This window comes from Temnothorax nylanderi, unplaced genomic scaffold (genome assembly GCF_030848795.1).
Source record: "Temnothorax nylanderi isolate EJ_2023f unplaced genomic scaffold, tnyl_v1.0 TNYL_tig0232_pilon, whole genome shotgun sequence".
Lineage (NCBI taxonomy): Eukaryota > Metazoa > Arthropoda > Insecta > Hymenoptera > Formicidae > Temnothorax > Temnothorax nylanderi.
In genome coordinates this window covers 109,629-126,922 of record NW_027249294.1, presented here as the reverse complement: position 1 = coordinate 126,922, position 17,294 = coordinate 109,629, and the positions used below count along the sequence as shown (strand labels likewise).

Genomic DNA, 17,294 nt, shown 5'->3' with positions numbered 1-17,294 from the left:
ATCAACCTTAAGTAAATCTCTGCCGGCAGAAAAGCGCATCCTCACAACTTCCTAACGTCGTCATGACACTTTTCCGGAGGTGTCCTTAGACGCGATTGAAAATCGCAAGGTGCAACGTACCTTGTATAATAAATCAGTTTTAACAGCGAGATTCCATATAATCCTGTGAAATTGTGCGCGAAAAGAATTTGTAGTCTAACTCTCTGACGCGACTTTCATATTATTGATTGCTTTATTACATAAAGACGTGCAGGGGCTCGCTGACCCATACGTTTACGAGAGATATCACTGTGAGTCATCCCTGCCGCGCTACTCGAAGGGGAACGAATTTGCTCTAGCAATGACGTTTACGTGCGGCTGCATGCGCGACGGGGGTTGGAAATAAGACACGCATTAAATCGGAGTGACAGGCGCGTCGCGCGGAGTGACGCGATCGGGAAGACGGATGCGAGACCATTTTCTGTAACTGGATAACGGCTATGCTTTTTCAGCTGGAACAATCGTAGCCCCTACGTACGGTTCCTCGGTGACTTCGGCTCGATACGGCTGCGAAGAGCACATAACTGTCGTTGGGCGACGTGATTCACGTAAAAGATTGCACACGGCCCGATACATTCATGGGGGGTCGCGGAACCATAAATGTTATTGTTGCTGTTAGCTTTATTACACTTGCCTCGAGAAACACGTTCCCTCCAAGAGCCGCCGCGTTTTGTTGTCCGCGCAATCGTATCTCGTGAAACTGCATATATACGACTATTCGAGATTAAATATTCGCCATGAGAGAGCTACGATGGGTAGGGAGATTGCATAATATGTTTTATAAAATGCTTGCAAATCAAAACGATACACAGAGCTGAACTTGCAATATCAATATTGCGCGCGCGTATCGTATTTGTGAGTCGCTATTATACGTCACAATCGAATACGCTTCTCGTTTCTCGTCTCTCGAATGCATTTCTCGTCTTCTTGTGATTCAGTAATTTTGCATTTGATAGAAACCTTTGTATTGTTAGACAAAGGATGAAAAAGCACGGCAGACTTTGTGCCTCGTTAACTTTGAGAATGCGTGACTCGGTCGATTTGCCACTGCGTTACTCGCACACAGAAAGAGTATTTACGCCTACTCGCTCGTCGTTCCATTTGGCTTGATCAATGAACTTTGTTCAGTTCAATAATATCGCGCGCGACTCGCGTATAAGCACGCTTGACGATCACGCGCCACAATCGCGGCAGATATATCGAACTAATGTTCGCTCCAGTTCCATGGTTTCCCGCCGTCGGAGATGGCATGATCGTATTACTATCACGATGCTGCATTGATTCGATGTCATGAGTAAGCGCCGATATATATGACTCAGAAAGTATTCTCGCTACTGTGACGGACTTTCTGTTTACCGATGCTCCTAGTTTATCTCTTGAAAAACATCAGTTTTCACGGAAACACGCCTGTAACGTATCTAAGTCGAACTTACGTGTTCGTTACAAGTTTGATGATAGCTATTTATTCGCTCGCGATCGCTGAGTATCTCGAAAACTTTCTAGAAAGATACACATAGAAAAGAAAAAGAAACGTTTACAATTCGTCCAGTGTTCATAGTTTCCTAAGGCATGATGTATTATCACGTCGCTGAACCGGAATAACAAGATTGTAATACACAAATCAGGAGTTTCGGAATTAAGCCAGAATAAGTTATTAGCATATTGCAAAGAAAAATAATTGCCTGATATCTCAAAACTCGACACAGTATTGGTTAATTAAAATTAAGTCCTGTTTTCTTCTTGATAAAATTTATAGATATGAGTTTATTATTATTATGGACATGTGACTAGCTAGTAAAAATATTCAGGAAACAATAGAATTAGTTTTCTATATTAGAAAAAGAGACATATTATTTTTCCTCAACGATTAAAGGTAATTCTTAAAGATGACAAGGTCAGAATAGAGTGGCACAGCGAAGTCGATGAATACTTACGATGGCCGTACGGTGGTGATTCGCCAGTGATGGATGCGATACGCGGCGTGTCCTCGGAGATTTCGATGTCCGCCGATTTTCGATAAACGTCTGAAATGGAGGCCGTGCAGCGCAGACGTAAATATCCTTTGTGAAACATACTGTTTGTCACTTTAAACTTGATCGACGAGACTGTAGATCGTTTCTCGTTTTCATGAAAGACACTGTCATTCTGTATCAAGTATAGCCCATTACTCTCGATCTGAAACAACAAGCGGCATAAATTAATGCTTACTAGATTTTCTCAAGATATTTTTAGTGGCGCATTTAATGACAATTATATCACATTTTGTAATTTTAATCTTTATTTATTCTTTTCAACTTAATTGTATATTTGAATCTTTTTTATCGAATTACATAAAAGCTTTCAATGATAGAAAATTTATTGTACCGTAAAACTTTTATCTTTTAATATGGCACAAATTTTCTCGGAATAAGTGTACAATTCGAAAAGTACTTCGTTCTCGTACATAATTTAACCGAGCTATATAACCGTCCGAGCTATAATCTCAAATAATTAATAGATCGCGTTTAGTGCTTATGGAAAGTCCTTTCATCATTTATTCTATGTAACTGCGCGGGTATCGAAATATCTTCCGCATTTACTATCGCGTTCCACAAAGGGAATTATTATTGCCGCCTGCTAAGGATATCATGCGGTTATGTTACCCTTAATGCAGCTTTGTCTTTTGTCTCACTCATTTAACGTAGCTGCGTCTTTTGTCTTCGTGAACGAGAGTAAAATGGAAAAAGGAAGTGCGCAATGAAGTCGGGAGGTCGCCCAGCGTTATTACTCCGAGGAACAAACGTGGATGCGTATCGAGTTTAGCTACAGTAACGTGATTCTATGTGATACGTGTACTATAAAATTTCATGGACTATAAAGTTAGCGTCGACACACGGCTTTTCTCCAGAGTTGTATTTTTACTTTTTACATATACACACAACCTTTCTAGATGCATCGCAGAGAAGGGCGATCTGTTAGCATTTCAAAATATTTTCACGGTTCATCAATTTACTAAAAACACTTGTCTGTTTACAATGCGTACATGTTTTTTTATCGGGAATAAGAATAGCAGATTTCGATTGTCTGGATACGAATAATTTGAATTCGTATCTTTAAATTTAAAATTCAAATAGCATTTAAAATCTAGTTATAGAACATTATATTAAAAAACAGAATATTACAAAACAGAATATTACAAAATGGAAATGCGCGCGATAGGTGATTAATGAACGATTATCTTTTATGGATGGCCAAAATAATAAAGAGTTGTACAGCTTAAAAGATTTTTGGTAAAAGTATCATTTTTGCCGTTTTCGAGTTATTAATGTACGCGTCAATGTCAGTCGCGTCGCAGCAAAAATATATAATGCGTTGTATGATCTGTAATAAATACACATAAAAGGGACCTTATTTTATATACGACCGAGGGACTACTTTCAAGAAGAATATATGGCCGAGAAGAAACGAATTTGTCTTCGATCGTCCGCTGTGTTACGAGAGAACAAGAACACCCTGAGAACTCCGAAGGCGACGTTATCATTTGTAGAACAAACAAGGACATACATCATGTCCGCGGGCATACAGTGTCACGTGCGGATACAGGCTACATCCATAAAGCATAAAGCATGAAGCTGATGCCATCACAGATGCCATCTTCTCTCACACCTTCTTTTTTTCTTTCTCTTTTTATACGTCACGAGAGTGCCATGCCGGTGGAATTTCTTCGCGTACGTGTAGTTTCCGAGTCTAAAGTGCATTACCTACGTCACCTACGTGCGATCTTCATATCGCCGAAAACGGATTTTGATGATGTTATTCGCATATAGGTGTCCCTAATGTGAGGGATTGATTGACACATTGTTTAGCGCTATAGAGTTTCGGTTGCGGCTTGCTTTCGCCTGCCTCATTGTCCTTGTAAACGTAATATTCTCTGCTTGCCGTGCGTACATTTTCCACATAGCATATACATTCCTACGGTGTACTGTAGATCTTGTGCTCCACAATAAAGCTACTATATTTGTCTCCATGTCTGGGAGCGTATGCGGATGGAATCTAATATTGCGTGTAGTAACTAAATTTACGCGATTATATATGCATGATGCATGATTTTGAATATATAAGACATACAGTTTATTGTACAGATCGTCATAATTTATGCGATATGGGAAATGTTGAAAAACAAAACTATTTATCAATTTATATAAATCCAAAATTTGCTAAATTATATGTTTATTTCACTACGAAATGTGTTGCACAACTAAATTAAATTATCTCCTCTATTTTATTTGGGTAATTTTTATTATTATTTTACATTATGAATTTTTTGTGTGTATGTGTGTGTGCGTGTGTGTATAAGTGCGCTCGCACGCGTGCATGCATGTATATATTCACTGTATAATTTACTACGCAACAGTTTTACGAATATTTCCAACCGATCAGGCAGGAGAACTTTCGAAATGGAAATCAGGCGCATAGAAAACACAGTGAAAGTCCGAAAATTGCATTCGAGTCTCGAATTTACGAGAATGCACGTGCTGTGCGACTAGGGATTATTTGCCCCGAAATATTGGTGGATGTTTCATATGCCGGGGCAAAGCTTTCCGATGGAACGCGGGAAGCAAGGCGGAAATATTGGCGGCGAGAAAATATGAGTGAAAACTTGATTTGAGATAGGTGGAACCGAGGTAGAGTTTTCTTGGCAACGGATCAAGCGCATACTTATATACCTGCTACGCGGACAAATGTATGTGCTAGTTATGTACGTACTCACATGAGAGAAAAAAGAGAGAGAAAGAGAGGAGAGAGCGGAAAAGAGGGAGGAGGAGGAGGAGAGAGAGAGAGAGAGAGAGAGAGAGAGAGAGAGAGAGAGAGAGAGAGAGAGAGAGAGAGAGAGAGAGAGAGAGAGAGAGAGAGAGAGAGAGAGAGAGAGAGAGAGAGAGAGAGAGAGAGAGAGAGAGAGAGAGGAGAGAGAGAGAGAGAGAGAGAGAGAGAGAGAGAGAGAGAGAGAGAGAGAGAGAGAGAGAGAGAGAGAGAGAGAGAGAGAGAGAGAGAGAGAGAGAGAGAGAGAGAGAGAGAGAGAGAGAGAGAGAGAGAGAGAGAGAGAGAGAGAGAGAGAGAGAGAGAGAGAGAGAGAGAGAGAGAGAGAGAGAGAGAGACTAAAAAAGGATAAAAATGAAGGATAAGCAGGTGGTCAGTCAATCAATGAAAACGATTTTCTAACTCACTAATCGGTTTTTCTGCATTACATGGAATCGTTCGCCTCGATAAGAGTTTTCTACGTTTTCTAAATGGACAAGTCTCGAACGAAATTCCCAGGAAAAGGAAGATCCCCGCCTCTTATCTTGGTCCTCTAATTTCTTTTCTTTTATCGACGTAAGAGTCGTTTAATTATCTTCGTCTGACGTCTCACGGGCGTTCCCGAATTAGCACTGCGCTTCACGGTATTTTTAATTCCTAATTGTTTTCTGGAGACATCGTGTTCATTGAAATTCATAAACGCAGTGATTTATTGACGCATGAGATATTTCATTTCAATGAAATTGTCGGAATGTTATTATCAATAAATAAATCAGATTATATACAAAATAAATTAGGTAATACAATTTTGCAGAGTAAATTATACATTTATGATATTTTTGTTACCTATAAAATTCATGTTAATTTTATTTATTATTTGCCAATATATTTTCTTAATAGGAAAAAGTCAGATTGAGATAATTAAACTATGACAAATCAGATTTAATAAAATATATAATCAAATGGAAATTATGGTTTGAAAATTATCTCATTAATATACATCAATGTACAACATTAATAAATTTATTGATTATATTAAACGTAACATTATTAATACGTGTTACGTGCGGGCAAAATAGAGGGGCAATTAAATATTGCCGAATAATTGAATCGCGGGTGAATCAAACGAAAAGTGTGGCCGCAATAGGGGAAAAGTGTTCCGTTAGGACAACTACGGAGGAAGTTGTCAACAATAGTGCTTAGAATCAAGGAAAGTAAGCGGGGTGACACACGTCATGGGTGTGACGGGAGGGCGAAAACCGAAAATAGAGAGGGGCGAAACGACGACCCTTGTGCACTTTCGGCCGGAATGCTTTCACCAGGGTGGAGCCATTGTTCCGCTCGCCGCCGGAAATGTGAATTTTCACTTACGCTCGTCCAAACGCGGTCGTTGCTTACTCCGCTTCGTTTTATTTCAAAAGCCAAGTGATTCAATTTTCACGCGCTCTTCCAAACGTCTATTTAAAATTGCTAGCACTTGTTCGTTATTACGAGCTAAGTTCGGAATTTCTTCAACACTAATATCCCTACGCTAATATTTTATTTCTAATATCATAATGTTCAATATCAATTCTTATTATAATTTTTGTTGCAAATTAAATTAAATTAATAATATGGATTAGCACCAATCTTTACTCTATTACATTAAGATCACATAAAAACATTTCTCTGTATATTTTTTTATTTACCACAATAAAGAAGTAAATTAATGAGCAAACTAAATGCGATAGCACAATTCACAAAATTAAAAATACTTTATTTGTAAAATAATTATTGTTTATGCAACAGCAATATTTTTCATTTTTATAATATGATTTTATGATACAATTATTTTGTATTGGTTTTAATGTAAAATATTATGTTTTGTAAAGAATAAAGTTATTAGATAGTATAATTCATTACAAAATCAAAAATTTATTCATACAAGTTAAATATAAATCATTATATACACACATGTAGAAGTATGTAGATAGATATTTCACAAAATATGCATGCATTACGAGAAATGTATTAAATAGAGAGAGCTATCAATAAAAAATTTGAAGACCTTTTATTATTCATATATACGTGGCTGAATCATTCAATTATTAACAAATCATATTAATTTCTTACAACGCGTACGTTCGCAATATTTTCACCCATCACGAGGATATGAAACGTTATCTTTCTGAGCGAGAGGCGATGTGAAATCCCAATCCGAGGCGGTAGAAATCAAATCCAGCAAGATTCGTTCGGATACATTCGCACATGGTTAAAGGGTACGGATGCCTGGTATGCAAATAAATTGTTATTTCGCGGTTTTCGTTAAATCAACTAAATTATTCCGTTAAATCGCTGCACCGCGCCGTTTCGCCGTGCTGACGTTTTCCCAGTTTCACCGGCCGAAAGTGAGTTACGCCGTTTCAATCGTCAGAATGAAAAGTGTCAAAGGACGGCATAAATCTGCTCGTTCAAAAACAAAGCACCCGGCCTCTGAAAACGAATATTCAGTGGAAAATATCGCGCCTCTCGTGCCCCGGTTATTTAAATCAATGGTATTTTCTGCGAAAGCAATGGATCCGCTCGTCAAGATAAAGGCCCGCGATATTGGTTTTTTCTTTTTCCATTTCACTAGATATAGTTTATATATAATATATATATTTAGGCTCTGTACATATATATAGAGCACAAATTTCGAGCCTGTTTTCTTAAATGTGGAACTGTCCCGTTATGTCAATGCGATTAAAACTAAATTAAGTCATAAAGCAGCAGGTCCATAAAATACTGCGAATGAAAGTACGTAACGGCATAACTTGTTAACGCAGTTATAATGCCGATCTCGGGGAAAATTCAACGGAATACAATTTTAAAAGAAAGAGAGCGCGAGAAGGAGAGGAGTGAGAGAGAAGGAGAAAAATAGAGAAAGAGACGGGTACACTTAAAACATTTAATTGGGGCGTTAAGGGCAAAACTTCGCCGATCGATACATGGGGCACTCGACGATTGCAGAAATACGGATGAGCAACTATACACTTAATCCTCTCACCGCCTGTCTTTCACTCCTCTCTCTCTCTCTCTCTCTCTCTCTCTCTCTCTCTCTCTCTCTCTCTCTCTCTCTCTCTCTCTCTCTCTCTCCCCCTTTTTGTTTTTTTGTTTCTCCTGGTACGCGATCGTAGCTCGTCTGACGTTGCACTCAACAGGAGAGCTCTACAGATTACTAGCGTACGAAGCTTTTCCACTTGAAGGTTCCTCGAGATTTATCTACTTTATGGAACGAAAGGCCCGGGCACGTCTTTATAGTTAATCACGCGATCGTATAACACGCACGTATCTCGTTTGCGTTAGCTCAAAGTAGCCATCCAATAAGCTCACCAATAAGCTGTTATAATAATACAAAAGTACCATACAAACATATCTACGTGCACATACGCGTGTGTTATGGAACTTTTATTTTAATTAATATTTTCATTATGTCGAGTTTTGTGCTACAATAAACAGCTCATATACCGAGATTCTTGGATATCCGCGAGAATTTCAACAAAATCAAACAAAACTCGCGCAAATGAATGTTTTTCACATGAAAATATACGAATAACGAATAGCGATACAGAGAGCGAGCCTGCGATCTCATATCTATCTATAGCAATAATTTGACCAATGAAAAATGTACGCGTGTTTTGTTATGAGGGTGATTCAATTGAACGTAGTATTTTGCGCGAGAAATTATGCGTGGAGCTTTTCGTCCAGGCATCATGAAAAATTTATCGGAAATATCACGGTGATTGAAAAAATGTATGTGACAAGTTAAACACCATTGTACGTGAAGTACAAAAGATATTTACACGTGGGTATGCAAAATATATTCAAAATATCAGAACATTTAAATAATAATTCGCTCGCGCGGCCATTAAAAAGCGACGACGAAAATCAGACGTGTTGCAGCGTGAAATTCTAATTTCTGCGAATTAATTTTGCACGCTTTACAGCGTACTGTTGCAAAAGTAAAAATATTTGACTTTGTTTCCACAGTAAGAATTAATTTTCATAGAACTTATTATATGAGATTAATATAGAATCTGTACATAAGCTGTTTCTTTTGAAAGTGATATAGGTCCACTTTTTAGTATTGAATTTAAAAAAAAAAGATAAAAATCAGTAGAAGAAATAAGCTTTAATTTATTTTTTTCAAAATTTGACTTGTATCATTTTTAGACAAAACAGTTAATAATTGTTATTCATAAGAAAATGTGCACATCGAGAAATAATTTACTGGCAAAACGATTGGTCACGTCTCACGTCATCTTAATTAACGTCGATACAAATTAATAATTCCGAAATAAAATTCCATCCAATGGATTTAGTTTATTGACAATCCTGTCGGCTATGCGAACGTGCACAGAATGTTCCAAAGTGACAGCAACTACAGTTCATCCTTTATTAAACTTCGATATTAAATTATGACGGTAAACTGGGGATATCAAAGTTTATATGAAATACGAATAACATATTTCGATGGCTTTTTATAGAACGGAAACATGCCGAAGCTGCGAAATTCCGTTTCTCCATTTTTCTATCGAAATTTCTCTCGCTCGCCATCCGTAACAGGGTATTTTTTTACGCAAAGCTACCTCTAGTATGACAGTTGCACCATTGAATTTTGCAATTTTATGGCTACATTTTTAAAGATTCTCTATATAATAACTTCCTTTCCTTATCTAGGTCGATTATTTCTTCCCACAAGCTAATTCTGCTAATTGATCAATTTGCATGCGAAATCATGTTACGCGCTACCAAATTTGCTAGAAGCGCTGCGTCGAACGCGTCGCGATTCTTTTGTTTAAATCCCGCGAATTGTAATCCCGATATCGGTGCGGTACTCGAGGAGAGAAGCCCTCGAGTGAGCGATAGAGGAACGGCGGGATTGACGTAATGGAATGGGGGATTGGGGGATGGGGGTGAAACAGAATGGAATATAGGCGCGATCCTCGGGCCTTTCGCCGCCCGCGCAACTCTAATCATCCAGTAAGGTCACGTAGCTACGACTACGTCGAGACGTATATAGGATGGCGAGGAGGCGATACTTACGAGTTCTCCGTTGAGCTTCCACGTAACCTCGGGGGCGGGCCGGGATTTGCCTGAGGTGCAGTTCGCCTGTAGCGTCTCGCCCATTGCTATGCGCTCCTTCTCGGTACGAATCGCAGGATCCGTTTTTGGGGCGTCTAAGGCATAATAATTATGTCGTTTAGCACATGCGACTGCTGCCACGGCACTAACTCGACACCTGGCGACACGCCAACGGCGCCGGGGGCGTCACAGAGCGTACCGGAAACACTTGAACAACGACCCCCGTCATGCTTGGTACTGACGACTAGGGCTAGTGTTTCCAACGTGTCCCCCGGGCCCCGACACCGCTGCTGCGCGCATTTTGTTTAATAATTTGTAATCTACGTCACGTCGTGATATCCCTACAGAAGCTGTATGTGCTTATTTGATATACGAGATTTTCCCTCGCGCAGAGACAGCTGGGTGTAATAGCTTACGAATAATAATATATTCTTCTTTAGAAATTCGAATTCTTAAGGAAATTACGATAAAATATTTACCGTAATTATGTCCACAATAATTTGATCGCTATTAACCCTCTGACTACTCTATACCCTATCATAACTTTCTTATCGCACGTACTTTAGAGATATTAACTTGCTGAGAATTTTATTTTTTTATCTAGACTTAATCGATCGTGTTCTATAAAGCTTCAAGAAATATAGCAAATATATGTGTATATTATATTTTAAATAAAATAAAAATTTAAAGGGAATTACAAGAATATCGGGAAAAGAAGCATAGATTCAGTGTTTGTCTATTAGAAATGGGCGACATGTATCTTATTGGAGCGTCATAAAGCACATCGATTTTGCTTAAATCTTGTCTTACAGTCGATCGTTGATCCCTATGTTGCTTACGAAATGTATCACTTCGAAATCGAGTACCGAGATGAACGGAGAAAACGCGTGTATATTTCGGACAACCCCGGAACGAGCGATTTATCTTCGACTACTACGGCAAAAAGTTAAAAAAAGACATTTTCAACAGTCGACACGCGCACGTACTTACCGACTACTTCCATCTTGGCCCTTTCGATCAGCGTGTGGTAGGAAGGGCTGCCTGCGGACACCTCGCACTTGTACATCCCGGTAAGCTCCCTGGACACGTCCACCAATGTTACGTCGTGCGAGTTCGATTTGGAGACCTGTAAAACGCGAAGCTTGATGTACCGTACTCCACCTATGCCCCGTTCTCCACCTTCGCCATTTTGATCTTCCACACCACGATCCGTCTCATCCTTCCGCAGCCTGGTTTTTAGCGGCGCCGTTACGCCGCGCAACGAAAAGTTTCGACATTTTCCACGATAGAGATTCGCGTCAATAGTTAGGGACGCTCCCGCGCACAACCGCAATTTTCCAACCTTCTATCACGCGGGAGGTATTCTTATGCAGATAAAATTTGCCGATATGAAATTATTTTCGCGTGATCTCGTAAGAATTCATACAGAACTTTAGCGAACGTCTACATTTAACATTTTCCAATGTTGCTCCAATTAAACTTCATGCTCAGCGATCTTCCCGAGTTGGGAGAAAGTTTGTCGAAAGCAGTGAATAAGACGCGAGGAATATTCATTACGAATGGTTCACCGCCTCCAGGTTAGTTAACGTTCTTTTATTCTGCCTCACGATAAGGTTGTCGCGATTACAAAATAGCAAGACGACGGAAAAGTAAATTTTCGTGGAATTGGTTATCAGTCGTGCTTGCACTTAGTTATCCCGTCGCGTCCACCGGTTTGGATAGGAGAAGGAAGACGGTAATAAGTATTGATCGTGCATTCGGGCAACTTCGCTAAGAGCGCGGATCCCGGTGAAACTGTCACTGAAGAGTAACGCCGTTCGCGAAGATTCCTTTCAAAACGACATTCCTCGGAATGCTTTTACAGACGTTTGAAGGAGGTGGGGGAGGGAGGGGAAGATCTGACGGTGCGAGATATAGATTACAGCACGGAAAAGAATTTTTTATTGAAACATCTTTGGTGAAAGCATCACGTCTTATTGTTAGCTATCTCTTAGGTGTCGGAGAACAAAAGACGAAAGTTTCTTGTCTTCCAATATCGGTGACATATCATTGATTCGAAACACGTGTATATATGGCGTCTACGTCAGAAATAACTTGGCAGCGTGCTTTGACTTCATATGCTACTTTCCGAATATGCCGAGAAAACATGCATATTTACTACGAGAACTTCGCAACGTGACATTTTTTCTGAAAGTGTTAAAATTTCATATAAAAAGTTAGCACTGAAATAAAGACATGCTTAGCAAGTTTTGAACGAAAATGAAATTAAAGTAAAGCATAACTTTGCAATAGCTTAAAAACAAATAATGATTTAGAAAATACAATAGAGACATATATTGATAAGCAAAATAATAGGAATATATATTGTGATAAGTTGCAACTCTAATTTAATTATTTATACTTATAATTGAATTTTGTGGAATCTTTTTCTCTCTCGTATTATTATCCGCGATAAATAAATTGACGTCTTATTACAAAGAAATTCCGTTCTCTCTAAAAAAATTTCAAATTTGCGAGGATTAATCTAGCGCCCGTATCTCTTTCTCATTCGATGTCCGCGTCAAATCCTCCTGGTATTAAGCATCGCCGATATTGCTCTGCATTTTGTACCGCTGATCGATTTTACATCCGAGCCTTTCCACGTTTAAATCTGGATCCTACGATCCGTCCGTGCTCGTTTCTTTTTGCGACACCGCTCTCTTCCTCTTCGCAGGCATTTATATTCATCGCGGCGAGCGTCTCCGCCTCCTTTACAAACTATATCGGATGAGGGGACAGGTCTTTTTCATCGTTTCTTCCGCTTCTGGCATCGGCATGGACGAGATGCTCGATGAAAAATAACATTGAAAAGGGTTGCGAGTATTCGGATCTGCCGGGGCGGAAACTGCGGCAGACACGTGTTACCTCCTTTTATGAAAAGTGTGAACATGCATCCCATTTTTCAGTCCGCATTCTACATTCTTGATTAAATGAAGTCACACGAGCGTTACATACATGCATGTACATAACGTATGTTAAAATCTGTACCGATTTAAATATGGATGGCAACATAAAGATTTCGATATTGTTCATATCGCATATTGACTTTACTTTCAAATATCAAATCTGAATTTGAAGAGAAACATCTTAATATATTTGATAACATTAATAGATTTTAAATAATCAGCAATGAATAAATTTTTTACGTCAATAATTTAATTTGCATCATTTATATATCGATCGGAAAATTAACATTTCTAATGCTACGACAAAATGCTTTCGCAAATATCACTTGTACTCAAGTAGAATTATACTCAACTATATATGTTTGATTTTTTTTTCTTTAAAAGCCCGCGGCAGCAATATTCGAGATTTTATTCTTTGTATTTGTTAAAACGCTACGAGGGTACAAGCGAGCTATTCTCTCTCGATTCATCGATTACATCGCAGTAACAATAGCTCAATACCGTTACAAGGTATTACGGACCATGACTCACGTGGAACAAATATCGCCTATTCTTATATCGACTGAAAATACTCGGTTGGAGATATACGAGCCAATCGGGATAGACGATAGAAACTTAATCGAATAGTGAAAAATTATTATCCTAAATCTTCGGGCGCGCACACGAGAGAGCGGTGATCGCATCTCACGTACTACCGAACGTTCGTACGAAGCCATTTCTCCGTCGAGTTTAGCTTGGCGATAACGCGACGATAATCGGTAAGCGGAGTATTGTTAAGTGGTCCTATAAAAAGACGAGTTCACCGATATGGCTGCTAAACGATCGCGGTAAAGCGGATAGTGATCTCATTGTAACTGCCGCGACATCGGAAGCGAATGACCGCGAAGATGCCTTCCGAGTCCACTATTGGCTATTTGCCGGCGTTGATCGTTGTAAATTCTCCGTGTAAAGATTACGCGGATATACTTGCTGTTCTATCTGACTCAGGATGCTTTATACGCTCATGAAAATTCCCAGCCTGGCTTATTCCTATCCTGTCTCTCAGCTCGAGCCGAGCTTAAATCTTGCGCGACTTTGCTCTACTCTTATACTCCTACGTGTGTCCCGCCGTAATTCACCGAGCAGTCATTCCCCGAATTAATGCTCATTCGTTAAATTGTTCTAGAAGTTATGCATCATGTGGGGAATTGCCGACAGTTTAATGTTACTAACCATCCCGCATTCGGGTCTTTCCGAAATAACACTGTTGATGTAATAGGGATTAGAGATGCGAAAATCATGTTCCGGTGTCACTTTCTCAAGCGTATTGCGAGGCGCGCAGAGTGAGAATCTTGTAAAATAACTCCGAATACAAAGTTCCAGACAGTTGGAAAAATTGAATCCTTGCTGTCCCACTTGAATGAAGAATCGTCTTCAGATGAAAGTCTCTGTATTTGTAACGTCAGCGTCACAGCTTCTCTCGATAAGTTTCTTTTCCCATATCATTTTCCTCCTCTCATCACCCTTGTCTCACGCCTAGAAATATTCACGACTCCAGAAGTCACCTGACACTTTTCAAGCGAATTCCACCTCGCTTTTCCACCGCTATTTCCACGTTGCCTCTTGCCTGTTCCTTGATCGCCTCTCTCTCTCTCTCTCTCTCTCTCTCTTTCTCTCCTCCATCTTGTCTTCCTCTGTTTTTCTCACCCTCAATAATTCATTTACACTTCCATACATTATGCTCCTCGCTCTCTGCAATGTTTTACCGATTGTCCGATCACGTTTTCTCCCGCCTGTCCCCTTCATCCCTCACCCTGAATCAGCATTATCTGCTATATCATCTTTCACATCTCTTTTCTACGTGATGCTTTTCCTCCCTCTAAACTTCTGGCCCACATTTGCGGTCTGCACGACCACCTCTTTGCCCTAATTATCAGTGAAGCACGTCACCGATCCCACGAGAGTATTTTCCTGCAGGACTTCCTTTGAGTCGTCGAACAAAGGGCTACGGGACAGAAAGCAAAAAGGAAGCCAGCGCTGGACGCTATTAAATGTACACGCTATACCGCGGTTATATACGTCTTCCTTGCGCGTGCGGTGTTTCATCTAATTGTAAGATATTTATTAGCTAAATTATATTGCAAACTGTGAAATTTATAGGAAGAGAGCGGATATCAGCGAATGATTGGTTAAAAGTTGTTAAGTTATATATTTTTTTCTTAAATAAAGATATTGAGATTTTCTGTCCATATTTATCTCTCGAGTGTCGACTAAAATCAAACTTTTTGAACTCGGTTAATTTTACGTGAAAAATATATACAAAAATTTGAAGCTAAAGAAAAAAACAGAAGATTAATAACATTTAAACTACTAATAATCACTAGTTCCAATAAATCTAGAATAGTTCGTCAAGCTATACATTAGAATTCTTAATCGCTACATAGATTAGATTTAAGCCATCGCATATTTATTAAATTAATGTAAAATGTACGTGAATACATTGCAATGCCAGAAACTCTCCGCGTTTCTCATATATACTCAATAGAGGCAAGCATGCATCTAGGATTAATCTCTAACATTTTTCTTCGACGCGCGCGCGAGAACGTTATACAAACCTACAGGATATTGCTTTCGCGCCGAGTGCTCTTTCTTGCGGAAAGGGGGATTCCATTTTCTCGAGCGTCGGAAAATTTAAGGAGAGTCGCACCTTAAGAGGACGCGAGAAAAAAGGACGCGAGAGCGGGAAGGACGAGCGAAAAGGGGGAGGGGGAGGGGGAGCGGGCGGATTCGCGACGCGATTGCGGCGACGTTGAATCGACGTCCGTAAAACACGGAACTCGCTTGACCCAGGTTCAAGCCGTGTCGCGGTCGTAGTACATGCCATAAATCAGTCTATCGATTCTCTTCCTCCACCCGGCACCCGCGAGGAGGAAACTTTTGCCTTCGTCGTGGCCATACCGGCGGAAAAATGGAGGCACCCCCGATGCATGGGAGATTAGAAAGGGCGGATGGGGAGGGGAGGGGGAGGAAAGGAAGATCAGTTGTCCAGGGAGCAGGCAAGAAGTTTCGCCTTCGGCGAGAGAGCGCGACCAGATCTTCTCTCTTATCGAATCTACTTACAGGCTGTGTTTTCCGTAGAAAAATAGATTACGGTCGGATCGGGGCGCGAGTCGCAAAAAGATAGCTCGTCGTTTACTCGCGAGCGCAAAAATCGGGCCGGCTTTAGTTCTTATCTCTCGACGACTCTTCAAAAGAGAGAGAGAGAGAGAGAGAGAGAGAGCTCGTTTGATAAATGGATCTAACAGCGCATCGATATGCGCATCCCTCGGAGGAATACAATTTATGATACACGTCATACAGCGAGAATACAACACGTTGCGATTTAAGATATTAAGCAATCAAACTTCAAGTTTCTTTGTGTTATTTAAGTTACGCAAGTCGTTTTGCTGAAACTTGAATGTCGATAATTAAATTCAATATAACAATATAAAATTGTTAATTTCGAAACTTGAAACTTTAATCTTATTTATTTAAGTACGGCGTAGGATTTTTTTCATGGATTTAAGACTGATTTCGAGTAAACTCCACGTGTAATGTGAACACCATGGTATTACCGAGATTAGTATACCTAGTAAACTTTCACGAAAGTATTATTAAAGGGATAAGTTTTTTATCGCAAGTTGTAATTGAGAAGTTGTAATAAAGATAAACCTGCTCGGTGATTCGGTTATTACTTTAAGAGGGGCACTGATTATACTCAATCTGAAATATGCGGGACGTCTCAGAATCATCTTATTACTTTTCTTAGCTACTGATTATTTGAACAATTTTTTCACAATTTGATTGTATGCAAACTTTATTCATATTTTAACACTACGCGGATACCGTAGGTCTTTTAAGACACAGTCGATTTTTTTTCGTATTTTACAGTTTTCTCCTGACGTTTTAACACTTAAAAAAAATTGCAACAGTTCCGGCCTTATATAAGTATAGAAATAACTTTTTGAAATCTTAAAGATAATATTTAAATTTCTATAGATTGTTTGTAACACAGAAACGCTTTAAAAAACTCTTTAGACTCAAAAGTCCCAGAGATTTTTTACGCATAATTGAATCTATAAATGCAGAAAGAATGTGGGAACTGACGATTATTGCTCTTTACAAAAGATGAAAGAAATTTCTAAAACATTTCATTTTTTTATAATTAAATAATTGAAACTTTTGACGAATTTTATACTCTTAAAGATGTTATTCAGCCATAAATAATTCAGATAAATTTTGTGTTCTATCAATTAGCGATTGCAAATCTATTTTGCCATAACTCGACTTTCCCTAAATGATGAGAATTTTCACATATTTGTATTTGTTCATAAATGTAGGATATTTGATTTTAAACCAATGTTGGCCAAACGTATGCTAGCCATTTACGTGTATAATTGCCGAGTCAGATAT

General features: G+C 39.2%; 1 protein-coding gene across 2 annotated transcripts in view; it reads right to left on the bottom strand.

Annotated features, from left to right (window-relative positions):
- The window catches only part of LOC139779566 (cell adhesion molecule 2), a 104,451-nt gene that overhangs the window by 16,603 nt on the left and 70,554 nt on the right, over window positions 1-17,294 (bottom strand). For both annotated transcript variants that reach the window (XM_071717966.1, XM_071717965.1), the window contains exons 3-5: window positions 10,909-11,044; window positions 9,880-10,013; window positions 1,974-2,214 (exon numbers count right to left, since the gene is read on the bottom strand). In XM_071717966.1, coding sequence (XP_071574067.1) covers window positions 1,974-2,214; window positions 9,880-10,013; window positions 10,909-11,044 — 511 coding nt within the window. The remainder of the gene's footprint in view (window positions 1-1,973; window positions 2,215-9,879; window positions 10,014-10,908; window positions 11,045-17,294) is intronic.